Source organism: Physcomitrium patens, chromosome 1 (genome assembly GCF_059467195.1).
Source record: "Physcomitrium patens ecotype Gransden chromosome 1, ASM5946719v1, whole genome shotgun sequence".
NCBI lineage: Eukaryota > Viridiplantae > Streptophyta > Bryopsida > Funariales > Funariaceae > Physcomitrium > Physcomitrium patens.
The window spans coordinates 3,838,599-3,863,857 of NC_143410.1; the positions used below are offsets into that span (position 1 = coordinate 3,838,599).

The 25,259-nt window shown below is 40.9% G+C and overlaps 3 protein-coding genes, 1 long non-coding RNA gene and 1 other non-coding gene across 6 annotated transcripts; 3 read left to right on the forward strand and 2 right to left on the reverse strand.

The window, feature by feature from the left end:
• Positions 1-5,360: 5,360 nt before the first annotated feature.
• On the reverse strand, positions 5,361-8,599 carry LOC112292092 (small RNA degrading nuclease 5). Of its 2 annotated transcripts, none has more exons than XM_024540255.3 (2): positions 8,322-8,599; positions 5,361-7,982 (listed from the first exon to the last, which is right to left on the reverse strand). In XM_024540255.3, the coding sequence occupies exon 2, from the start codon at positions 7,661-7,663 to the stop codon at positions 5,732-5,734; it is 1,932 nt and encodes a 643-aa protein (XP_024396023.1). In that variant the 5' UTR covers positions 7,664-7,982; positions 8,322-8,599; the 3' UTR covers positions 5,361-5,731. The 2 variants fall into 2 exon arrangements, with proteins under 2 accessions (XP_024396023.1, XP_024396016.1); XM_024540248.3 differs by having other exon boundaries at positions 5,361-8,142.
• LOC112290440 (small ribosomal subunit protein uS5c) lies at positions 8,250-13,079 on the forward strand. Its single transcript, XM_024536678.3, has 6 exons — positions 8,250-8,373; positions 10,616-10,668; positions 10,861-10,944; positions 11,300-11,407; positions 11,677-12,221; positions 12,695-13,079. The coding sequence occupies exons 1-6, from the start codon at positions 8,250-8,252 to the stop codon at positions 12,942-12,944; spliced, it is 1,164 nt and encodes a 387-aa protein (XP_024392446.2). The 3' UTR covers positions 12,945-13,079.
• A 187-nt stretch (positions 13,080-13,266) lies between these two features.
• On the forward strand, positions 13,267-13,338 carry TRNAW-CCA (transfer RNA tryptophan (anticodon CCA)). Its single transcript has one exon. It is a non-coding gene; the product is annotated as a tRNA-Trp (tRNA).
• A 5,139-nt stretch (positions 13,339-18,477) lies between these two features.
• LOC149989827 (uncharacterized) lies at positions 18,478-19,090 on the reverse strand. Its single transcript, XR_016498609.1, has 2 exons — positions 18,786-19,090; positions 18,478-18,684 (listed from the first exon to the last, which is right to left on the reverse strand). It is a non-coding gene; the product is annotated as an uncharacterized LOC149989827 (long non-coding RNA).
• A 1,802-nt stretch (positions 19,091-20,892) lies between these two features.
• LOC112280581 (cyclin-dependent kinase B1-1) lies at positions 20,893-24,058 on the forward strand. The gene is made up of 8 exons (XM_024516220.3): positions 20,893-21,618; positions 21,796-21,937; positions 22,144-22,205; positions 22,407-22,518; positions 22,670-22,763; positions 22,977-23,046; positions 23,262-23,400; positions 23,548-24,058. Exons 1-8 carry the CDS (start codon positions 21,422-21,424, stop codon positions 23,638-23,640), a joined length of 909 nt encoding a protein of 302 aa, XP_024371988.1. The 5' UTR covers positions 20,893-21,421; the 3' UTR covers positions 23,641-24,058.
• The last annotated feature ends 1,201 nt before the right edge of the window (positions 24,059-25,259 follow it).

Genomic DNA, 25,259 nt, shown 5'->3' on the forward strand with positions numbered 1-25,259 from the left:
TTAGCAATGAAGATTATTATAAATCATTCAAATCCAGTAAACATTAACTGTATAAGTAGAATTTATAATTATTTTGGATCAATCAATTAAGGATGCAATGGACCAACCTTGATGTTGATAACAACTAATTGGGCACTATCTTTGATTTGTCACTTACAACTAGGGATGTTAATACATTTTTAGCAAGAAAATCATGCCGGAATCTTACACATTGCTATTACTTGAAATGAAATTATTTAAAAGAAAAATTGTAGTAAACAACATGTTGTTTGTGATATTTTATTTTCTATCAATTTTATATGGATTATAGAAGAGTATGAAAATAATTTTAAAAAAAACTAATAAATTTACCATTGAAGAGAAATATAGAGATAACATTGAATCCAATTTTTCCAAATCTATGAAAAAAACGAAATGATTTATTAATTCAAAAAGATGGAATTACAACCTTTATAATAAAATCTGTAATAACAACAATAGAGTCATGTTAGTCCACCCAAAAACAACACAATAAGCCATGATGTTTCACAATACATATATAAATATAATATATTTGGGCATTGAATGGCTAATAGATACATAGGTGCTAAGAAACTATGATTTTACAATTTGGAACTGATGAATGGTAAGAAAACATATGGTTGTCATAACAACGTGAAGTTGCCAGAAAAATCAGACTAAAAATGTTGGCCAAGAATGATCAACAATGCAAGGCTTGTGTGGAAAAATAACATGGAAAGGATATAAAGAAGAAAAAAAATAAAAGATAAAAAAATAAAAAATAAAAAATAAAAAAGTTGAAAATCAAGCAATGCAAAAAATGTCAAGACATGGTATGGGAACAACATATTTGATAAAACGGGCCACCAGTAAAAACACGAAAAGAAGCTGGACGGTCGCCTTGAGGGGAACGCCAGCGGTGCAATACCCCCTGCCACATCGACACGGGCATGCCGCGCTGGACTCTAGGAGCCTGGGAATGCCACGTGGGCGCGGGAAACCACCGCGGTAGTCCCCACCATTCAACTCGGTATCCCAATACCGATCCCCTCAGCGACCCCACCGATAGACGACACGTGGAGCGTGGCGGTAGCTCTTATTCTGGAAATGGGTGAACGCTCTGACCCTATTGGTCCGACTTGTGAGGCAAGTAACTCCACCCCTCAAGCGTAGTGCGCAGTAGCTCCTCCTAGGAACCAGGAATCAGGTTCGAAGTGAAGTAAAATCTTGTTCTTTTCTGCTTATTTTATTGTCTTATGCGTGTATCTTTAGCAGTATTACACTACTTCACTTGCCCACAAAGAAGTGTAAACTGTACCCGGGTTTCGTCACAGGGATATCAAACATTTACACGGTAGAGAGTGGGTGGATGACAGAAACAGGGGCATACACTATACACATTTCAGCATCGCAAAGGCGTTCAGAGCCTTGCCTAGCAAGCCTCGCAGACGGTGATGAACGACTGTCTTTAAGGTTCGGTGTCTCGATGCAGACGCACGACGAGTATCTGCGTCAACGTTTTCTTAGATGGGAGCGGCAATGCGATTTAGGCCGGACAAAATCAACTGCCCCCCCAACTGACACCTTTCAATTATTTGGAGAACATCTCTGCACAGTTGTGATTTTCGGTGATCACTATAAAAACAAATTGCAAATGTCTTGAATGAAGAAGTCAAAATGTGAGCGACGGATCAGGGATTTAAATTCGCAGATCGTGTTTGAAGTCCACATTCACTCGTTAGCTGATCGATTAACTCACTGTCTGATGAACTCCAGCTCTCGCCATCTCCACGAACCAGGTCTCTATCTGGACAGTTAGAACAGTCTCAGTTGATCGATCTAGGAGAGCTTCATTTGAAAATTGCAGCTGGTTAGGGATCACAGCGAGGCTAGATTTTGAGTAATGTGCGGTCAATTGATCGAACTTACTGGCGGGGATGCACGCCAGTTTCATGATCAATGTAGCGGTTTCGAACAGTGGTACAAAACTTGGCGTTTTCCAGGTATCATTTCATTCTGTTACTTTGTAAGCGATGATATGCTCAGCTCAGGATCAAGAAAGTCGTAGATTGGGGAGCAATTGGCAAGTGCCTGTCGGCAAGCTGCGTCCTCCAAAGAGCTTCGGAAGTCCCAGGGAAAGTGCACATATGTCAGGGAGTCATGCGGAGTCCGGGTCTTCTCGGCGCAAGCACAAGACAGTGCGCCTATACAAGGGAGTGCGGATGAGGACGTGGGGGAGATGGGTTACGGAGATCAGACAACCACAGACGAAGAAGAGTATATGGCTGGGCTCCTACCGGTCTGCAGAAGAGGCTGCGCATGCTTACGATGCCGCTGTGTTGTGTTTGAGAGGTCCAACGGCTAAACTAAACTTCCCTGACGAAAGACCTGCAATCCCGCCTGGTTCGCCTGGCAAGTACAGCATTCGAGAGGTTCAAGCAGCCGCGGCAGGCGCAGCTGCCGCGTCTGCGGGGAGACGATTCTCGTACAGCGAATTCATGTCGGCTACAACGCCCCCCGAAAGCATCGATCCGGCTCCGGAGCATATCAATTGTCCATCAGATTCACGTGGAACATCGCCGCTGCCTGCCGACAGAATCTATCCCTGTGAGTTTGATGAGGATCCGCTGCAGGCAACATGGGAAGTGCCTGATGAAATGATGGTCCCGCTGACTCCTCGCGAGGTGCTTTACGACAGTGACAGTTACGATGGCTTTCCTCGCGATGATTTGCCTCCGTGGAATACCTGATTTGAATCACCTCTGTTAGTACGATCAAACCAAAACCACAGTGCCACTCCTCAGGTTCGTAGCTACTTCTGTTCAATTTTGGCCCTGTCTTGAGTCGATCTGCTGATTGATGACCTTCAAGATACGATCGTTTCACAGAATGTAGTATACGATAATATAGTAGAAAGAAACTCCCTGAGGATTATGAAATTCGGCTAGACTCGTAACTTACTGTGGAGAATTGGGCGTTAGAACTGTCCATGCAATGCGATGTTCAATTAAACTCGCCAGTACAGCCCTATTTTAACTTCCCCGTAACGACATTTTAGCTTTTTTCGAAGAGCGTTTTATACAATTGCGAAATGAAACTTCAATTTGCATCATGGGCATTAGAGTTTGCTATCCTTCTGGCAATACTTCTATACTACAGTATTCCTATAATATACCATTATAGCAATTTACTTAGTTGAGTTTGTCGCCCAAACATTCATGCTTAGTACCTAAACTTGGTAGTATTCATTTATGCAAGATTTGGTTGAATAATTTATGATTCAAGACAATGCTTCTTTTTTTGCACAAACATTGTTATAGGATGTTGATGAAAACAAATGCCTTCCAAAACTTATGAACCTATGGTTTAGGATTTAGGATTTTTAGGATTTAGAAATTTTAAGGTTTAGATTTTAGGATTTTTAGGATTTAGAGTTTTTAAGGTTTAGATTTTAGGGTTTTTACAATTTAGAATTTTTAAGGTTTAGGATTTAGGATTTTAGAATACAAAGTTTTTAGGGTTTAGGATTTTTAGAATTTAAAGTTTTAAGGATTAAAGATTTAGGATTTTTAGAATTTAAGATTTAATGATGATCTTAAGTTTAATCAAATAATGATGTCATAATGGTAACCAATAAGATGCTGGTTTTGATGTGTTTATTTGAACACTCTCTCTTGTATTAGAATTCTCTTCTATTTTATTCAAAGATAAGCAACAATAGATCAATGGCGACATGAGATTGAGGAGATGCATGTTATAAGAAATTATTCAACATAGTTCTTCAAAACTTGTTTGTGCTTGTTGATGATGTTGAGATAATATTGTTGTAATGGGAAGTGTTTTTACTAGGCTTATGGTTGATGGTGGTAGCACTTTGTAGAGTCTGTGCAAGCATCTTTTCTTTTGCTGCAAGTTTGGTAGAAGATTTGTTTGAATCTTTAGTGAAAAGTAGGATTTTATGAGAAACTTCTTCTAAGTTGACAACATTGAACAATGTGTAATCCAAGTAGAGTAGGAATATTTGAATTGTGAAGAAAGTATAAAGCAAAAATAAATGGGTTCAAGAAAGCTAATTTTTAAAGTTTTAAAGATTGTTGATTTGCAAAGAGGTATTTGAGGGAGGTAGATTGTAATCTATGTTGAGTTGGATATCAAAAGTATACCTATTCTTTCACTCATACAATAATATGTAAAAGTTTTTAGAGATTTGATTAAAATGTCAGCTTGTTGCTCAAATGTAGGCATATAGTTTGACTACTAAATCTTGAACTAAACTTCTTTTTTTAATAAAATAAAATTTTATTTCTATGTACTCGGTTTAAGAATGCAATACTAGATTATTTACCAATTTGATATAACTTTCATTATTGCTAAGAATTAGAGATGGATCATTATTCCAAATTTGTAATTATTGCAGCATTCGTTATAAGTGTATAGTGCCTTTTGTGGCTTCTAAAAGCACCCGGTATTTGGCTTTGGTAGTGCTTCACTCAACCGTTGTTTGTCTCTTGCTGGACCATTCAATTAAAGCTTCATCAATCTTGTGCATCAAAGAAGAAATTGGTTGTCTAATGTTCAGGTCCCTTCCATAGTCGGAGTCTGCATAGCTTATCAATGTGAGTTTACTTGCGAGAAGAATATGCCAATGTTTTCCAGTTTCTTTGAATTATTGCAGTACTTGTTTTGCAGCAATTATGTATTCTTCCTATGGACGTTGAGTGTATCTGCTTAGGGTACTAATTGCAAAGCTGCCCAGCATGTGATTATTGCCACTGAAATTGCCTAAATGTGGATGCAATGCAACTAGGAAAGTAATTATTCATCACTTAAATAATTTCTAACAAATGAAAGTTGGTGTTGCAGAAACTCTTACATTCTTACAACTTTTGCCTGATACACCTGAGAGAGAAATCCAAGTAACTCGTAGGGTAAGGATATACTCAGCTGCTCACTTTTAGTCCGCAGTTCCAAATCCACATGTCCTTTACTGCTAATTGACGCAAAACTCTCTGCAATCTGAGATACAACAGTAAGATATTAGTCCTCAATAAGCAACCAAACGTACATCTCCATGTAGTGTAATGAAGAAATAACATTTGGTTTGTACAAGAAGTTATTCACTTGATTCTCCAACTCACGACCAAGGATATCCATGGGTATCAAGGTCCTTCAAATACGAATTCATAACAGAAAATACAACAGCGTCCTTGTATCAAGATACCCCGTCAATTGCCGATTATAACAGAACCAAATATTAAATCTCGAGGCAAGGACAATTAAAGCAACAACTTAGTGAACCACAGTATTACACTCGAACAGGACGGGAATATACACAGGACTTCATACAATGAATAACCGGGTGGACAAAAATCGGATCCAGAGGAGATCCATTCTGTAAATTGTTGATATGATACATGAGGAGACGAGCCAACTCCTGAACTTATCTCAACTGTAGTAGCTTGCTGTTTAGTAGCTTGTTTCGTCACCGTAATGCCGTCACTATCAAGACAAGATTAAAATTCGACTGACATATTATGTTCGTCATAGGTCGCTTAAAGTGCGGGGCATAACAAGAACCTAACTTCGTTGTTTCCTGCATTCTGCTTCCTTGGATTCCGAGCTGCTCGCTTTTAAAACACTCGACCATAGCACTTTTTCCAAAGATTTCTGATGTGCATATTGCAAACACAAGTACACAGAGCTTCGTGAAACAATTCACTCCAAGGCAAGTCTACTTGATACAAGTAAAAGCAAGCATTGTCTCTGCCCGAGCAGCGAATTCTTCCAAAACATCTTCGTTGCTCCTAGTCCACTTTGAGCTAGCTTCCTTGTTTTGAAAAGACTTCCACTTGAGCTCCTGCAGCCGCCGAACACTAACAGTATCTCCATGGCCAGTCGCTACTATGAGCAAGGTATTGGGTTCCAATGCATCATACAACTTCTTGAAGCGATCATCTAACCTCGCCAAAACTGTTTGCAAGCCTTCAGGTAACAATCTACAAGCTGCCTTTGCTTCTGGGTTTGTATCTCTGTCATCAGTGAGACTCTTGGATTTACTTAGTGTACTGCAGGTCATCATCGCAGCCATTTCAGCCATACGGGCCGACCAATCTTGAGTAGCTCGCGCCTGCTCCTCATAATAAGCATGCAAGTCCGAAAACTGAGCCCACACAAAGTTCACTGCAGTTTTCTTGACTTCTTTCACAGCTTTAGCACAAACCTCATCATCTGAATTTGCGATAATCGCATTACAAGAACCGACGGCATACTGAAGCAACATCGGCCTTCTATCTATCAATGAGCTACGACGATCTTGGCGTCCCAATACTTCGATCAAGCTTTCACAATTCGGTTTCATCCTCTTTCCAAATCCAGGACCTTTGCTAATCTTCAGAAGAGCCAAATCCATGGCCGCACGCGCATCCTCCACACTGTCATGTCCAGCTTTGTCGCCCTGGATTTTTCGTTTCAAGTACCTTCCGGTCAACATTCTGAGAGCAGGCTTACACATGGGCCCCCTTGTCGGATGGTGATACAGCAATGCCGTATCTATCACAAGAGAGTGTAAAATCTTCAGAGCAATCAAATCATTCTCCACGGAATGCCCAACTAATATCGTTTCTGCATGCACCGACCTCAGTATCTCATCCTGCACGTCTTTCAAAGTTGCGGTAACGTCAGCCATCATGGCCGCCGTAATTCCACTGTATTGTGTATTATAATCCGTGATAGGATTCACAGGCTTCACTAGCTTATCTAAAATAACACCCCCTTGTGAGCTCACCATTGATACTCTTGTTAGCTCCAACCCTTCTCGTGTATAACACATCTCACAATCCACAGCAATCATCTCCAAAGGCGTCACGTTCGCTGCGGCAGGAAGAGTTCTCACGAAACCGGGTGGAATGTCCTCCCCTAAAGCAAATTTAGGATATCCGTTTTCGTGCATTTGTCGAGCCGTCAAAGTATAATAGGAAGCAGGAAAAGACGTTCGATCCTTACTGCTTGAGTTGAATCTCGCACCACAGCTTTCATTCTCCAGCCTCCTTCGCTTCCATAACCCATCCTCTACTTCCCCGACTGAAGATTTAACGTCCTTCACCTGATCTTCCTCACTATCTGAATTTGAATAGTAAGGGTGCTCCCTCTTCAGACCTAAAATTTTACTTTTCAATTGTGGCTTCTGGCAACTAAAGAGGGCCTCCACTGTCTGTGCTGGATTTGCCACAGGACTAAACCCAACAGCTGCTCGAGGAACCCCACAACATTGATTAAGGCTTTTGAAAAGACCAGGATGATCCATGTAGAGCGCCGCGTCCAATCCCGGCATGTGTAACATGACCACCTTCGTCACAAGCGGCATATTTTTCACGAAAATCCACTTGGGACTCTCTCCATCTGCTAGTACCCACCTCACTAGCCCTTGCAGATCCTTCAATTTTAACCTAGAGTTTGGTGCTGGAGGTTGAAGAACCACTTCAGCTTTCGATTGAGCACCATAGACATCAAAATAATCATTCTTGGTCTCATTATCTATAGCGAGAAGCTGCTTTTTCTTCTTGAGCGCGCGCCGGTTACATTTCACGCTTGATTGCTCTGTAGAGCTCTCATGTCGTCCCTCATCAGCTCCTACCACCGCCATAGCGGCTTTTTCACTCGCCATCAATCACCACATGACAAATTCCACGCAAATTGTGCAACAACCCTTGCCCTAGACCTCATAAAACTCGGTAATACATTGGTCTTCCCGTCGACTAATTCCAAACACTAACTGTCTCGGTCTAAATTCACGCCTGGACTATCCAACTCTCCAAAACCCTAAATCAAACCCCAAAACCCTGGAGTCCAATCTCAAATATCCTCCGGCTCACTCCAATAAATTAGACATTAAATCTTCCAACACCATTCACTCCTCCAAAATGGCGCGCTCCCGCCACAACCCCACAAGGACGGCAATGCATTACGTCTCCGTTCCAAATCTCCTGAAACTTATTGGGCAGATACGGTACATGAGAGTTTGTGGCAATCAGAACTGGAGTGCATATAGCCGCCATATGACCCCAACTACATGAACCCTGGAGTAGAGTTTCTGTGTATGCTTTTCGCGAACTTATGCTCTTTCTGCTTCAGTTTTGACGTATTCTGCTTCAAAACCATACGACCCCTTCATCCAGTAGCAGTCATAATTTCCAAATATGGTCATAGCTTCTTTTGATATGGTCCTAAGATGCATACCCGTCTGAAGGGCAATGGACTCACCTAAATCCTGGACACGGTATGAGCGGGGCTCTTTGAGCGGTTTGAGGTTCAAGTATCCGTACCTTGTGATGCATCCTGTACAGCCATTGGAGTTGTCGGTCCCGAGGAAATTTGGTATGTTTTGAAACGTGGTTTGAAGCATAAGCGTTGAGGAGATCTGCTCTGCGATTGTTGGTGGTGATCTACAACAATCGGGAGCAAGGATGCACCACCACTGGCGCTGGGACCTGGGCCGCCGTGATTACTGAGGATTCAGCGGTGCATGAGAGGTGGAGGTAGAGTTAAGCGTTGTTCGTTGTAAGAGCGGGTTGAGGACCGTAGTGGGGTGGTATGCATCTCAGACGTGCAGACAGTTTTATGACGGTCAAGAGGTGTTGAAAGATATCTAAATCCTAAATCTGGAGCGAATTGTCACTTTGATTTGTAAGAACAAGTCATCCACGTGTATTTTTTCAACCTATCTTGGATGTGGGTAAATGTTGAATAGTAGTAATATTCCAACTCGTAATCCTAACAAGTTGTTGAATGTAGATTGTCCTAATATGATTTGTCACTTTTCTCTAGAAGGTTGTAGAACTGGAAAAACTACTTTTACTTATTATCAAATATTAATAGTAGGTTCAAAATTTTACTATATTTTACTAGATTTCTACATTAAAGTTAGAAATTATTCTTGAGAATTGTAAAAACTAATAATAATAATGATGATTTTTGGATTAAAAAAGAAACTGCAAATATAATTTTGATAGGAGTCTATTATAAAGAAGTTGATAGGAGTCTATTGTAAAGAAGTTGATAGGATTTCCAAGCAATCTTTTTGGAATTATGCTGAGACAAGACATAGAAAGCAATTGGCTCCTTGTGAACTCTTAAGAGAATTTGAAAAAAGATTTACTCAATTCTTATTTTTAAGAAGGCTTTTACTGGAATCTAAGCAAATTGAGTTATATTTAAAAGTTTTCAATATTGCATTATGAGACCATTTTTTTTTTTTTTTTTTTTTTTTTTTCCCTTTAGTAGACAAAGATATGCATAGTGGTCTTATTAGTGATTGGAAGAAGGTTAAAAAATAGGTGATTCCATGTAGGAAAAAAAAAATGTATTCCACCTCACCTTTTCTTCTAATGAAATTTTGACTAATTTCTTTAAGCATAATGTGAACCAACAAAAGCTTTTTGATTTCAACCAATTACAAACTCTAAAAATTGCAGCCTCTAATTTTCTCCCTTAAGCATAGAGACCCCATTAGTTAGATAGAGAAGAGAGGAATGCAAGGTGGTGATGTGCATGTGACTGCAGATACACACTATTTACAAATAACAAGGAGAATTGATTGCAGCAGTGCAACACGTATCTGCACTATTTGGTGACAGCATGAACTCTAACAAGCGTCAGAACAGCAGTAAGCACCAGTGTAATATTTGTATCTCTATCACATGGTAGTCTGTCTTATTCCATCCACTGTTCTCGGAACCTCTGAGATAATTGAATATCCTACACAACATTAGCTGCAATATAATTTATTGCAATGAATTGGCTGTGAGTTTTGAAGCTAAAAACATCTTTCTAATGCACCCTGCATGATGTCTGTTGAAGGATTTTATGCTATTTGTCCTCAGTCCTCTAGATACTGGTCTATATATCACCTTCCCAATCTGCTTGAATCGTACAACCGCATGGCTCTGATGGCTTGAATGCCATGGTGAAAGAAAACTGCAGTAGTTGCAATGGTTGGTAGAGACAAATATCACGCACCTACTGAATCGTTTTCACAGGACAACAATTGTGCAAGCAGTGCTAGGATTACCGAATCATTCTTAGGGTTCAACACAACTTCAAACTCGCTGAAACTGTGAATTCCATTCTGGTGCCAGTAAGCCGAGGGTATTGCAGAAAGAATTTACCGGAGCAGGATGATCATAGTTCGAGTTCTAATGTCCAACATTGACAGGCCCAAGCTATTCAAACTCCCAGTACTTGACATCATTGTTAGAAGAGTTACTCTCACCAAACAGTTTTCTCGTTCGAAACATTATGCCTCAAAATGTATAGAATGAATCACAAGGTGGGTTTTGTGCTAATGCGGTGCGTTGCTGAGTTGAGACTGTTGTCAACGTAAACACAAACTGAATGGATATGTTTCGATACGTCCGTTCCATCATCACATCCTCGAAACAGAACCGGATAAGGCTTCATGCGGTTACAGGACCATTTGTGCATCAGAGCCATGTGGTCATAGGGTCATTCAACAGGCCGAGGCTTCCTATCTACTCCTCTGCCAATCCATTCCTTGCTGCCCCTGGCTTTCCATCGCCGAATACTGATGATTGATGCCAAAACCTTGAGGACTTGCTAGTTTCCTCTGTGGGAAGCACCATTTCATGGTCTGGAACTCCTGCAGTCTCTGAGGTGCGTCTAACCTTCTTGCAGTCTTCTCTCTGCACTTGATTTTCATGCTTCAGAGAGGCAGCAATTCAGGTATTAAACCGCTAGTCATTGCCTGTATTCGTGGGTGATTCTCCTTGTAGGGTGTTTAGGTTTGTGAGAGGATGTGCTTAGGTTTGTGAGAGGAAAAGGCATTGGACGTTTTTTGTTCGCTAGTTGAGATTCCAGTGGCTTGAGTTGTTGGATTGTGTTTCTTTCGCCGCCTCATCCCTTGCAGTGTTGGACGCATTGCTCTGTTGTGTATGGGCTTTCTTAGTTTTCTCACCTTATCCTGAAAACTCGGGTTTTTCGAGGTTTATTTATCTTGTCTTATGGCATTAGTTTTCCTGCTTGCTGTTTATTCAGGCTTGCAGTTATGGTTTGTTATTTAGGGAGCTGTTATTGTCTGATAGATTATGAGATTTTCTGAATTTTAGACCCTGCGCTTATATTCGCCTGGGAGGAGGGGCTGTATAATGCGCAGCTTAATTCTTTTGGCATGAGATGTCGACGTAGTAGGCGTTTAGGGGTTCTTGCAGGTCGAATTCATTCGTACATTCATTCTTGGTATTGAGTATGTTGATGACTCTGCTGATTTTTACACACTTGCGCGCAGGATTGCGAAAAGCTCTACTTAGCCATGGCTGCTAATGCTATGCTGGCGAACAGAATGACGACCGCGCCTTTAATGGCGGTGGCCTCGTCCTCCACTCCATCCGCTGCTGTAAGCCTTTCGGTTCATTCTAACCCTTGAGAGCTTCGTAATTCGTGGCTCGTCTAATTGAGTACAATTACTGTTGTTATTGTAGTTCAAACCTCAGGAAGTTGCATTCGAGGGTCAACACCATTATCAGGGTTTAAATTGCAAATTCTCTCCGTATCTGCAAGTGCAGTTTCGTGGGATGCCTTGAAATTATCTTCACACAACTTGGTCCTTCAGCTTAAGTCATATGAAAGGGTTGAGCTTCATGTGGAAGATGTTTTAATATGCAGCTTGAGGCAACCCCTAGGGTATTTGGCGTGCTCGCAAGAACTGGAGTCCAGAGCATGCGTCTGAACAGCGCCATGTGGGGAATGAAATTGCAAGCAACGGTCTCTCCTAAGCCGGTGAAGGCAGGAAGCTCTGTTGCCATGGCTGCATACGATGACGACGAGATCGAGGAGTCCGAAGAAGACATCACTGCTGCCTACGAAGCCTTGTACGGGAAGGCTTTCGAGGGTTTGAAGAAGGGAGCCGCTGTCGATGAGAACCTAAGCGATGACACTAGGGGCAGGCGTGGAGACCGCCGAGGTGGCAAAAACGCCGATGATAAGATGGAAGAGAGAGTGGTGCAAGTTCGTCGAGTTACCAAGGTGGTGAAGGGAGGCAAGCAGATGTCGTTCCGTGCTGTGGTCGTCATTGGAGACAAGAAGGGCACAGTTGGTGTGGGAGTTGGATCAGCGAAGGAGGTCATCACTGCTGTGCAGAAGTCGGCCACTGACGCCAGACGTCACTTGGTCACCGTGCCCATGACCAAATATCTAACTTTCCCGCACAGGTGTAGTCTTTTCACCATTGCCATCCCCCCAATTATTAGCTTCATGTGAGAAATTTATTATATCACCCTGCTAAATAAATTCGCTGCCAGGATACTAATTGCTCGAAAACCTAACTTCTAGGTTGGTCACTCCGGGTTCATAACTTCTACGTTTTCCAATCTCCTAATCCTTCACGAGTCGGCAATGGAATAGCTCATGTGCTGCCTCACGTGGCAATATAGACACTGTTTGCAGCTTTATCACACAAATGTAAGAGTGTAAGCGTGCAGTACATGGTTCTTTGGGTTCAGGAAAACAAACTCTGAACTGTATGATCGTGATGTTGAGAAACGTGTATGTATGAAGTGTTAGTTCGCCACTATGTTTTCGTGAAATACATCGCTTATCTAGAAAGCGAAAGGTCCATTTTCTGAATGTCAAGGTAGAAATGCATTGTTTATTCTTGTTAATTGTTGATTCTTGTTAACTGCAGAGCCGATGGAGAGTATGGCGCTGCCAAGGTGATGCTCAGACCGGCAGCAACAGGTACAGGAGTCATTGCTGGAGGCGCAGTGCGTGTTGTGCTCGAGCTGGCAGGAGTGGAGAACGCTTTGGGTAAGGAGCTGGGAAGCAAGAACCCCCTCAACAACGCAAGGGCAGTTGTGGAGGCTGTGGGCAAGATGAAACAGTTTAGGGATGTAGCTAGAGACCGTGGAATCCCCATGGAGGAGCTCTGGAAGTGACCTCCCCCACTTGGTGTTCAGGTTGGACGGTATCGATTAACACATTATTGGTTAGTTTTGTAGGATTTATTCTGCCCCACTTTGTAGTTGCACCTCATTCTCTACCTTTCATACAAAGAACGATCTTTTCTATTATCTTCCACCTTCATGTCAACTTGGAGGTGGGCTGGACTTCCACCTCTACCGTGAGAGTTTTAATGCGTGATTGACTAGGGGCTACGAATGTGAAGTATGACGTGATGCTTGTAAACCCTACACATTATCGATGAAAATTTAAATAAAGGTATTAATAATAGAAACCCCAACAGTTTTCCTTACCGAAGGATCCGTGGCGCAATGGTAGCGCGTCTGACTCCAGATCAGAAGGTTGCGTGTTCGATTCACGTCGGGTTCAATTCTCCGAAGTCACCAGCTTTGCTAGGAATTCTTTTAGTTCACGGAGGGGAGACTCTTTTGCAGAGTCTTTTGAATTGCAAATTAGTTCTCATTATCTGAGAAGAGAACTTTTTCTGTGCTTCGATGTGGTTACGTCGCAGCCCCATTCTCACGCCTCTCAATCCAAGGCTCCACCCGTCACGGAAGGCTCATTCAATCGACCGACACCTCCTTGTTATTCCCCTCTTTCATGATCTGTCGACCTCCTCGACGTCGATCGAGCACCTTTCGGACTCTAAGCTCCATTCGTAACAGCCTCCTTCCACCCGAATCCTCATTGATCTGGTCTTTGGCTATGGATGTTGTTCAGACCTTGCTGTTTCAACCGCATTCATGGGGGGACTTTCCTCACTCGTTTTTGCTCACCATCTTCAGGTTTGTGCGCATGGGTTCACACAACTCTTTCGATCTGACGCCGACGATGATATTTTTTGTTTGTTGGAGCGTGTTGGGTTTTAGAGGTGCTGGTTGATTTGTAAGGACTTTTTGGTCTGGATAGGTTTAGGAATAGGTTAAACTTCTCTAAGGATCGAAGTTATCCTGGTGTAGAACTCGACTTGTTCTCCTTGAAGAACCTAGTTACATTCTAAGTTCGATTTTTCTTTCTTGCGAGGCCATCTCCAATTGGAATGGTGATTGCAACCGAGAAGAAGCCACCGTCGATTCTCGTGGATGAAACCGTGCTGAGTGCCCTTTCTTAAGTTAATTGACGAAATTGTGACTTGAAGACTGTCGAATTGCCGTTGAGTTGACATGCGTGTTTCGGTATTTGCTCATCACTTAATTGATAGACACCAGCGACCAATAGCGTCAAATGGCCCAGGTAAAGCCTCATTTGTTGTTGTAAGCTATTTGTGGTCTGTGTATTATTCTCCATTTTAGAAGTGTATTTGAGTGGATTTGATCATCATATTGACAAAGTGGTGATAGATTCCAAAGCTGTGTCATTTGGAGCATTTGCATGCGTGCTTCTTCTGATTCGAATCCAGCTGTTGATGATTTCTTCAACTGTGTTGTCGGGTTAATAAGATTCAGTCGCTGACGCCAAACCTCGGGGCTGTTAAAAGGCTAGTGCAATTGTTTAAGGTCCGGGGTTGAAATCTATATACTTGTCTGCTCCCTGAGCAGTGTAACCTCGTAGCCTTCTCAAAAACTAATTACTTAAGTATTGACACATAGAGTTCTTTGAATGTATTTTCATAATACATTAGCTTTGCATTGTCTTTTGTAGAACTTTTTTCCCTTTTTAAAGGGTTATGCTGTACCTTCGATGGAAGAGAATTTTAATAAGAGGCGTGTTGGACCTCCTCCCTTTCTATGGAACATTTTTGATGATCCTCTACTGCTACACATAGTGGCATCCTTCAAGAGCACTTCTCCGCTCCTCTGCCTCCTAACCATACGTATCAAGTCGTTGCACAATTGGATATATTCAACTTCTCTGCAATCTACACACGAAAGATGGTTTTGTTTCAAGTATTTATGGCTTCATTTTTCGTGAATGCAGGAACCTACTCCACTGCCACAGTTGGTTACAGAAATGGTTGCAGTGATGGAGTAATTTACTCAATTCGGGTGCAAATTTCGTTTGGTTCCATTTTAAATGCATCTCGTGAACCCTGTTTTTTATGGATCCGATTGATTTCTATCATATTGGGGTAATAAAAGATTTTGTAGATTAGAGGATTATGCAACATTATTTGGTGACCTCTGAACGAACAGGTACACAGATGATAAGGAACTCAAAGATACAATCTGCACAGCCATTCTCACTTTAAACATACAAATGTTTAACTAAGCACTTTCATTCACTGGATTTCTTCACCCTTCCCATAATTTTTTAGCTTCATTTTTTCTGGACGCTAGTTGTTTTGTTTGGGGACCACCATCTAGCAGAGGGGGGAGTTATTTATTGTTGTTCATTAACTTCCCAATTTTGAATCAACACTCAAAACTCCTGGAACCACCTTCTTCATGTTGGATTGATTTTTGCTTGTAGTGCTCCTTAGTTTAATTCAGTCAAACGTTTTTGGGACAGTTTTTAGCCTACCTTAGGTTATATTGACACCTATCTACTTGGCCCACTAGACAACTGATTCACTGGGATAAAAGAGTTTTCTTTCTTTTGGAATAGTTACTTGCTCTTTGCAAGAAATAATCTATTAACTGTTTTGTCAAACTCAGTGACTCAGTAGGTGTCAAAACAAAAGTGGATGAGAAGCTACAGTTAATTGACTCACAAGAATTTTTCTATAAATTTTACTCTTGGATCTTACTCAAATGATTCCTAAAATCAAAGGTTTGCATATTTAGCATACATATTAAATGTCGATGATAAGTCCGGTCATTCACTTTTGTAACTAATATTCTATTGTTAGTGCTTCTGTTTCCTCATTTAAGGTGAATGCTGAGTTTAACTGCAATATTTAATATTAAAGTTCTCTGACCATGGTATTTATGTTACAAAGCTAACTCAGGTGCTCATAATTGATCAAGCACAAGGCTACCATTTCTATTGCTTCCTGTAAAATTTATGTTAGGATAATTCTTAGAGAAGTTTCTTGTTTGGCCTGGAATTGTCCTGGAGATGTGAGGTAATTTGAAAACTAATTAGTCTTTTTTTTTCTTTTCAATTATCCTTTTTTTCCTTTTTTTTTTTTTTTTTTTTTTTTTCTCTCAATTCAGAAATACATTTATTGGTTGAACATAAAAACTTAATCAATTCTTTAGAAAAAATCCTCCCCACTTGAATAACAATAGTTGCTTATTTAAGGAGTTGAAAATTTAATTCTACTTTAAACAAACAGCATATAGAACTACAAATATCAAATGGAATTTATTACCCACAACTTATGTTTAAGATTGTATCAAATCATTATTTTGTAATGAAATCTACCGAAATCAATTTTCGCCAATTATAGATAAAATAAATGAAAACCATGAAACATTTTATTTTTTCTTTTTTACACAAAAACAAAATGTATCCAATGCATTGATATAGTTGAAAAAGTAAATTAAACTACTTAATCCCTTACACCCCAAAGGCAGAGCTACAAGTTCTAAAAACATGGAACAATTATTAAAGTTCATTTATTTGCACTTTTGTGAATGATCACACCACACTAAGATATTCTAAAGTTTCATTTACCTACTTTGTCATCTCTACAGCCAAGTATGATTTTTGCCATCCATAATTTTGTCCCATCTATTAAGAAGGGTAGACTTGTGTTGTGGGGGTATTGCCAATTTATTTTTGATAAATCTCCAACAGATTTTTTTATATTTGATAAAAACATTTCCAAACAAGGCTTCTAATTTTGAGTTTGTTATACCTTATTTGTTTTAAACAAATTTGTTTTCTTTGAATCCAAATTCTCTCTCAAACCTTGCAAGTTAAAAATTATTGCAAAGCTTCATGATGCATGCTGCTTTGCTTTATGGAAAAAAAATAAATACTTAAATACATAATCCAGAAAACGAACTCAAGTTACTGTGCTTTGAAATAAATGTTTTAGAAAGATGAACAACTGATACGCGTAGTCAGAATCGGACGTAAATACATATAGAATACACGTTGATACGTAAAGGTGTATTTTGTACGGGTAACTGCGGACGATAAGTACGAATATAGAATGACGCAATCGTATGAGTATCGTCACGTTTACATCGACGGTCGGGTCTTCGCGAAGTTTCGACATGGCACACAAGTAACCGCCAAGTCAAAACCAAAAGAATCCAACACCTGTCGTACTAAAGTCAACCCTTAAAAACATCTTCTCTTGTCGATGCCGCAGCTTAAAGTCAACATTAAGCTGCGGCATCTGGAGAGAATCTTTGAGCTTGGGTATCCGTGGAATGAACTTGGGCTTGGGTATCCGTGATATAAACTCGGGCTTGGGTATCCGTGAAATAAACTCGGGCTTGGGTTCCAAGGGCTGGAAGATCCGTGTCCAAGCTCCATCACCATTGTTCGTTGTGTTCCTTGAGATAATCGCTGTCCACCATATATATATATATATATATATAATCTTCATTCTGTTCTATGTTTGCAATCTATTGATGTTGTCATTGATTCATTGCAATAGAGGTGTAAGAAAATCAATAAGTTATAGAGAAATTTGAAAGGAATTCATGTGTCCTTTCTCTTTTTTCATTGGAAATTTTAAACTTATCAGTCACAACCAAATATTGAAAAGTTGTGACTGATAAGTTTAAAAATGAATTTCAAAACTATCAAAAGTAGCTAAATGAAGAAAATATTTACATATACACACATACACACAGAACCTCATAATATTTTTGAAAATATATACTTTTTAAAGAAGCATATTGTATTTATCTATGGTAAAGCATAAATTTTGAAGATACAGTGGCAAATACCACTGGCAGAGTACAATTTATGATAGTATGTTCATCTGAGATGATTTATTTTTGATAAAATCATTGATGAAATAATCAAAAAATAAATAAAAACACAATGATACCTATTACATTGTAAATTTAGAATCAAACACAATTGGTTTTTACTTTTTGTAGTTGCCAATATTTACATATTAAGGAGGCACATTAAATCTTGTGCTATATTATAATCGTATAGATATATTGATATATACATTGACTTTTTGTTGTTTTCAATGAACAATTTAAATTCGAATGTTTAGTGTTTTGTTTTGTTTTGTTTTTTTGTTTTTGTTTTTGTTTTTTTTTTTTTCTGCAACTGTTATTCGGAATGTTTCTTTCAATGAAATCAACACGGAAAATCAAATAGGTAAACACAATCTCATAAATATTTACAACATGTATGTAAAAAAAGTTTTATTGATTTATTTACTTTTTTACGTTTTTAAAATATGTATATATATATATATATATATAAACACACATTTGTTTTTTTGTTCTATTCAAGTGATTAGGCATTTTAATATATTACAGTGACGAGGAAACTATTAGCAATGCCCTTCCAATAATTGTAATTGTATTCAAGTAAAACCATTGTATGTTATTTCTAATGTTGTTATTGTAATGAGAAACTTTTCAAAAACATAGCAAAGACTAAACTCAAACATTCATTTCTATAATTGCACATGAAATAAGAAAGCTAAACGGCCGTTGAAAATAACCAAAAGGCTTGCTATTGTGCAATGAGAATACAAATGTGCAATGGAGTGAATCCAAATCCAAGAAGTGTATGCATTGGATACCATCAAAAAACCCTAAACCAGTAGCCATGGCCATGGAGGGGGCAACAAGAGAGACCCACTTGGTGGCAGAAGGCTACAAATCCAAGCGAAGCTCCAAAAGGGACCTGGAGAAACAAACATGCCTGTCAGGGCAGGGGCATCCTTTACAACAAGGCACCCAATGAAAACCCTAATTTTAGTAGGATCCAAGTTTGCCGAACCCCACCGTGTCCACTTGGCGGAGGTGGAGGCCCGCCAAGTTTAGAGGCACTGCGGAACAGCTCACTCGCCACGCTTTCGTAGAGCTCGCATCGTCTTCTTCCTCGCAGAAATTCCGCCATCGCCGCCGTGTGCCTCCCTCGCTCTCTCCCTCCCTCGCTCTCGTGAATCTGGCCACAGACACCGCACTCGGGGAGCCTCGCCATGGTGGATGGAGGACCCTGAACTGCCGATTTGTCTAGAATAGCGGGGGCGGGGAGAGGCGCGGGTTGTTTATATTTGTTTGATAGCTTTTCCTAAAAGAAGACGGGCATGGGCAGCCTGGAGGGCGTGGGCGGCGGCTTCCTTGATCCCCATGGACTCTCCTTCTTTCTCTCGTCGCTGGGTTGTTCTCTTTTTTTCCCGCATTGGGCTTGAACCGGGTTCCAGTTCGGGAGGGAATTGCGATGCTCATTCATTAAGATGATCGGGGGCGCGACGACTGTTGAGCGACCTGGCTCTGGGTCCTTTCTCGGAGCAAGCGCTGATGGGAAAACATTTACATCCCGCTACTTGGAGAGCAAAACCCTGATTCAAATAGAGGGGGCCTCGAATTCTCCTTTTTGAGAGGTTTTTCCCTGGTCTCAAGGCTGCACAAAGCCAAGTGCGAGGGAAAGAGGCTCTGACAGACTGTGTTTATCGGGGCAGGTGAGTGTGCCTTTTTTTGACGGCCTGCCAGAGTGTCAACGAGCCCAGTTCAAACTCCCTCCCTCGCTCCAAAGCTCCTCTATACGAGGCATGCGCTCACACAGTAGTTCAAATCTCACCGAGAGTCGCAGACATGTCCCCCCACCCGATCCCCTTCTCTGGATTCCGATTCTACGAAAGCTGATTATCCACTGTGGGACCCAACGCAAGCGGGGGGTTGGTTTGCCATCTGTCGAGAATCTCTACGCTGTTACTAACTCGTTATCACTCAGCCCTTGATTGGCACTTCATTTTGGAACTGGAGGTTGGTGTTTTAAGGCTTTCCTCAGTCTCTCGGCTGCTGGACTCCGATAACTTTTATATTGTAAAACTCAGAAAATATTGGGTTTCCTTGCGGTATCAGAAAACCCTTGTTGGTCTATTCTGCACCCTCCAGGTCTGTTCAGCATTTGACTCAGCTTTTATAGATAATTCATGCTCATTGCGGGCCAGTGCGTAATGCATGATTAGGAGTTTGGGTAAGGCTGTCCGAACCTAAAGGGTGATTCCGATCGTCACAAGCACAAACTAAGTCATCCGAGGAAGTTCCAGCAAGGACATCTTTGCACAGGATCCTGGTTTCGGCACGTGGCGCTGACCTGTTGGTAGTCAATTTTTAGGCGAAGCACGGAGAAAGAGCAACCAGAGGAGGGGGAGATGACACGAGAGAACTGGTTCACAGAAATTGCTCACTTCAGTGACCGAGGATTTGGCATCATCCACTTTATGATTGCCTTCATTTCATTCTTATGTTTTGAACGTATTGTTGCGTTTGGCGCTATCGGTATGCAACGTCGAAATCTGCACTTGATTTTGACGATGTTATACATTCGAAGACATTCTTCAGCATCCAAGGATAGTATTGAATGGTTCAGTAATGCACTGTAGGAATGTAAGTCTCGTTTTCAGTCAGTGTTTGCCTCATTAAGGCGGAGTGATCGGCTCGAGAAGATCTGGTGGGTGAAGAATCCGACGTCGCAATCTAACACAAGCCTGATTTAACATGATTTTATTTTTTCTACCCTCACATTCTGAATCATCCGTAAGGCAGTGCATCCTCCCTGTTGCTGAAGACAAGCCATGTTAAATTTATCATTCCGCCAGATTTGTTACCCTGGCGAAAAGTTTGTGTCATTCTGTGCTACAGCTCCTTCCCGCACAAGAGTTACCCGCCTCCTGCTGTCTTTTCTTCCGCTGGGGATCCCGACTAATCATGAGAGCTTCAACGCCGTATCAAAGAGATTATCCCCATGATTAGCACATGCCACAACGACCTTCGTTGTAAGCCCTGCTATACAGTGCATCGCGAACTGGTTCAGAAGAACGGATGAATGAGGATGCGTGCAGAAAAGAGAGAGATGCACAAGAGCAGGATCAGTGGCAAGCGCTGGCAGTTTCCTGCATGTTGAGTGATCCATGATCCACCGCCTTATGAAGCAGTGTGATCGGGGGTGTTCATGGATCAAGGGGCTTGTGGTGTATTCCAGTTGCAGGCGGTGTCGGTGTGAGAATCCAGAAGGGGAAACGTCAGAGAGATAATCCTGCCTGCGAAGTATGTTGGAAGTTAGAAGTTAGAACTTAGTGTTAGATAGTTTCTTTCGTCTGGGGTTGCGTTGTGGAGCTATATTGCGCTTCAAGATTGTAGTTCTTTGTGAGCTTTGTTTGTCTCTGGAGGTGGTTACTGGGTGATGGAAAGCGTTTTTGGTGGGTTCTGGAGTTGGATGCATGCGAGGACGAGCATTTGATGAGCATTTGATGAGGTAGTGTGCGAGGAGGAGGCGATAGGGCGGAGAAGGCATTGTTCGCGAGGCTGTTACATGTGAACTTAATTTTGTTTTTCTGAAGGGTTTGAGCTTTTGGTTGCGGCGTTAGTGAAGTGGGGGAATAGACTTGAAGCAGATTCTGGCGGTATGAGAGATGGAGAACTATAAGAAATTAGAGAAGATCGGCGAGGGGATGTACGGGAAGGTGTACAAGGCGGTGGACAAGAGAACAGGGAGTTTGGTGGCGTTGAAGAAAACCAAGCTAGAGAACGATTTTCAAGGCATTCCTGCCACGACGATACGAGAAGTGGCTCTCTTACAACTGCTTTCAATGAGCATCTATTTCGTCCGGTAATTCGTTTTCCGCTTGTTTGGAATTAGTTCGCAGGCTGGCATTTGGTTCAATTCGGATACATTACGCTGTAGAGTTAGGCGTAAACGGTTATCATATTACACTATAGTAAACTGGCGTTGAGGAGGAAAATGCGTGTTACCAATTATGTTTCCCTGTTTGTTTGTTTGTTATAGATTGTTAAGTGTGGAGCATTTCAGTAAGGGAGGGAGGTTATCGTTGTACCTGGTCTTCGAGTACGTCGACACGGACCTAAGAAGGTTCATTGACCTGTCATGGCCAGGCCTCAACAACCCACTTCCTCCATTGACCATTAAGGTCAGCAAACAACCTCTGCCCCCTCATGTGCCTCTTGAATGAATCTTTTAGAAGAAGTCACGTTGATTAAGTTATCCATTATCGCACACCTGGTTGCCTGTGGCAGTTGTTGCTACAGCGCTCCAAGTTCTTAGATTACCCTTAGTCTGCCAACCTCCATGATAATTGAAAGTTTCTTCCGTCCGATGTTTTCTGAATGGGTGTAGAGCTTTATGTACCAATTGCTGAAAGGGGTTGCTCACTGCCACAGCCATGGAGTCATGCACAGGTATCTCAATGACGGAATCTTTATAAATTCAACTTTCTGGAGATGTGGAGTCTTTCGCCTTTCATTACAACTTCAGAGTTATATATGCTTTAGATCTGAAAGTGAGGTCTTATGAAAGGTCTACTGTTGTGCTACGTTGAAAACTTCTTGCAGACGTATGCTCCAACATGTACTTTACTGAAGCATCTTTTTTCTTTGCAGGGATTTAAAGCCTCAGAATATCCTCATTGACTGGGATAGAGGTTTGGTTAAAATTGCGGATCTAGGATTAGGAAGAGTCTTCACTGTTCCGGTCAAGAGCTATACTCATGAGGTCAGTTTCTAGAAGCTCATTCTAAGTCGAAGTGAGCTTTCTGTCTGTATTGCGATCAAATGAGAAATGATTCTACATTTAGCAATACGTTAGGTCGGGGCAAAGTGCTATATAATTTTGCTTATTTTAATTACCATGATCTGTCGTGAAGGTTGTCACACTGTGGTACAGAGCCCCCGAAATCTTGCTGGGGTCTAGCCATTATTCAACACCTGTGGATATTTGGTCTGTAGGATGCATATTTGGTGAGTATCAACCTTCACCAATTTCTCGATTTTTTCTTTGATGTCACGAAGCCAAATGAGTTGCTTGAGTTTAGTCTGCGCTACTTCACCCATGATAACTGAGGGCTTGGACCTCCTGGACGTGTGATGTTTGGGGTAGGCTCCAGGTCTCTTTGAATTTACTGCAATTTAATGACCTCTGTCTTGTGAATGGTGCATGGTGCATGCTTGTAGCTGAGTTGTGCCGCAAGATGCCTCTATTTCCAGGAAGTTCTGAACTCCAGCAGCTCCTGCACATTTTCCGGTGAGTTTTTTATTTTTTTTATTTTTTTATTTTTTTCTTCCTTTTATGCTTGATAGAGACCTTAAACGTGCACGCGAGCAACATCCCATGGTTACGTTTGCACCTTCCCTGAATGTTTGTGAAATCAAATTTCATTAGAGTGGTCTAGACCAACAAAAAGTACATTGCATGAGCAAACCCGTGTTGCTCACTATAAATGATTTGATTCCTTGCAGATTACTTGGGACCCCAAATGATCAAATATGGCCTGGAGTGAGCACGCTGCGAGATTGGCATCTCTATCCACAGTGGAAACCACACAACCTCGCACAAGTTGTTCCAGAACTCGACTCAGCAGGCATCGATCTTCTCAAAGTGAGTATCCTTCGTGCACTTATTCCATCGAGAGATGCGGCATCATTAATTGTAGTAGAATGTATCCTCAATTTGTCATGCATGCATGAACTAAGCGCTTCTCTGCCTTCCTTGCACTGTGCTCATTGCGTGTTTTCTGATCTGCAGAGTATGTTGCAATACAACCCAGCGAGCCGAATTTCAGCTAAGAAAGCCTTGTTCCACCCTTATTTTAACAGCCTTGACAAGTCGCAGTACTGAACAGCTGCAAGGAAGCGCAACGTTTAACCACCAAGACTTCTTTTATTTGTGTGAAATGTGCCAAAAGCATGAATCGCATTCTTACATGCAGAGGAATCGCTCTTAGCCATCAATTTCGGGCCCGATTGCAGTACCACTATCTCAGTGGATCCTCTATCTGTGACCTTACTCACTCTCCATGGCAGATTCCCGCATCATCAATAAATAGGTTTTCAACAGAGATAAGATGTAGTTGTATCATAAATTATTCAATTATTTTGTTTATGCCAAGTATTGAAACTAGACCCCTGCTATAGCTACCTGTTGATTCTTTCCACTATGATTCAAAGTGGTATCATTATTTGATTCAAAGTTGTACTCGGTCATATTATGATCCTATTATAATAGTCATTGCAATTTTCATTGCACATGGTCTGAATACTGGTTTCGATATTGTAGTCAAAGGATGCTCCCGCCATGGCCATGTGTGTCTCCAAAACAGTGAAGTTGAGCTTCCACTGTAAGAAAAGAAATGAGATGAGAATGTACGGAAGTGATGAGCTCTAGCATCTTGAAACTAATATTGGTTCAGAATTTATGCACCACTATATCCAACGTCAATACGATTATTAGCCAGAAGAATTGAAGAGTTTAAATTTATGATCCTGAGCAAGCTAACACACAACTGTGAGTTGACAATGTTGATGTTCACAACTTGAGCTCATTTGTTGTTGACAATGTGAGTTACGGTTTCAATACTCAAGCAGTTCTTTTCGGCAGAAATGAGCGAATCAAACGTGTAATTGACTTCGAAGCTGCATCTTACATCAAGAATGTGAGAAAAAGAATGTGAGAACAAGAATGTGAGAACAAGGGAGGTGATTTCGACAAATTGCTGCAAGTGTCAAGGTTATCTTGTTAGACACCATCACCCACTGCTGACTGGATGGGTTGGATGCCTCTGGCTTCTTCCTCCAAACTCAGTAATCTTGTAGTTGCAAATAAACAAGTGGGATTAGACGTGCACAATGTGCCTTAATATATAATGATATAGAATGAAACCTCGACTACAACGTCTCAGGCTTAAGATGGTTTGTTCATTCAGATAGATGGGATGGTAAACATTTGTGACCTTGGGTGATCTATTGTTAATGCTCCTTTTCAAACAAGGTTGTGTGATTTATTATTTTCTTCATGTAGCTATGTGGCAGTGCCAAGAGAGTTAAGAGGGGCCAAGTAGTTTCCAAATTGTTTGATGTATCATATTGGTATATGTATTTTGTTTTATTTCTATTTTGTATTCATGGATCGATGCCTTTGTAATTTCTCAGCATGTTGATGAAGGTTGATATGATTTGTAGTAAAAAACTTGTTTTTGTTGTACATATGGACAATATTGGGATTGTTTTATAAATGATTTAGCCATGACTTCAAACTTGTTGATGATGCATTGGATTGTGTATTTAAATAGAGAGCATCAAGACGAATTGTTAGGCAAGATCCATGCAAGTTCTTTGTATATTATTTTATTGCTCTTCTTTGGAGATGTACTAATGTGTTAAGATTTTGTTTTTGAAGTAGAAAAACATATATCTTTTCAATATTGTTGTTAGAAATAAATTACATTTCATATGCTTTCT

Bases quoted from the DNA above. Each gene is read 5' to 3' on its own strand.
- LOC112292092 (XM_024540255.3), bottom strand. From the start codon at position 7,663: ATGGCGAGTGAAAAAGCCGCTATGGCGGTGGTAGGAGCTGATGAGGGA.
- LOC112290440 (XM_024536678.3), top strand. From the start codon at position 8,250: ATGGACTCACCTAAATCCTGGACACGGTATGAGCGGGGCTCTTTGAGC. The intron at 10,945-11,299 runs GTATGGGCTTTC...ACTTGCGCGCAG, and splicing joins TGGACGCATTGCTCTGTTGT to GATTGCGAAAAGCTCTACTT. The intron at 12,222-12,694 runs GTGTAGTCTTTT...TGTTAACTGCAG, and splicing joins TATCTAACTTTCCCGCACAG to AGCCGATGGAGAGTATGGCG.
- LOC112280581 (XM_024516220.3), top strand. From the start codon at position 21,422: ATGGAGAACTATAAGAAATTAGAGAAGATCGGCGAGGGGATGTACGGG. The intron at 21,938-22,143 runs GTCAGCAAACAA...GAATGGGTGTAG, and splicing joins TTCCTCCATTGACCATTAAG to AGCTTTATGTACCAATTGCT. The intron at 22,206-22,406 runs GTATCTCAATGA...TTTTCTTTGCAG, and splicing joins AGCCATGGAGTCATGCACAG to GGATTTAAAGCCTCAGAATA.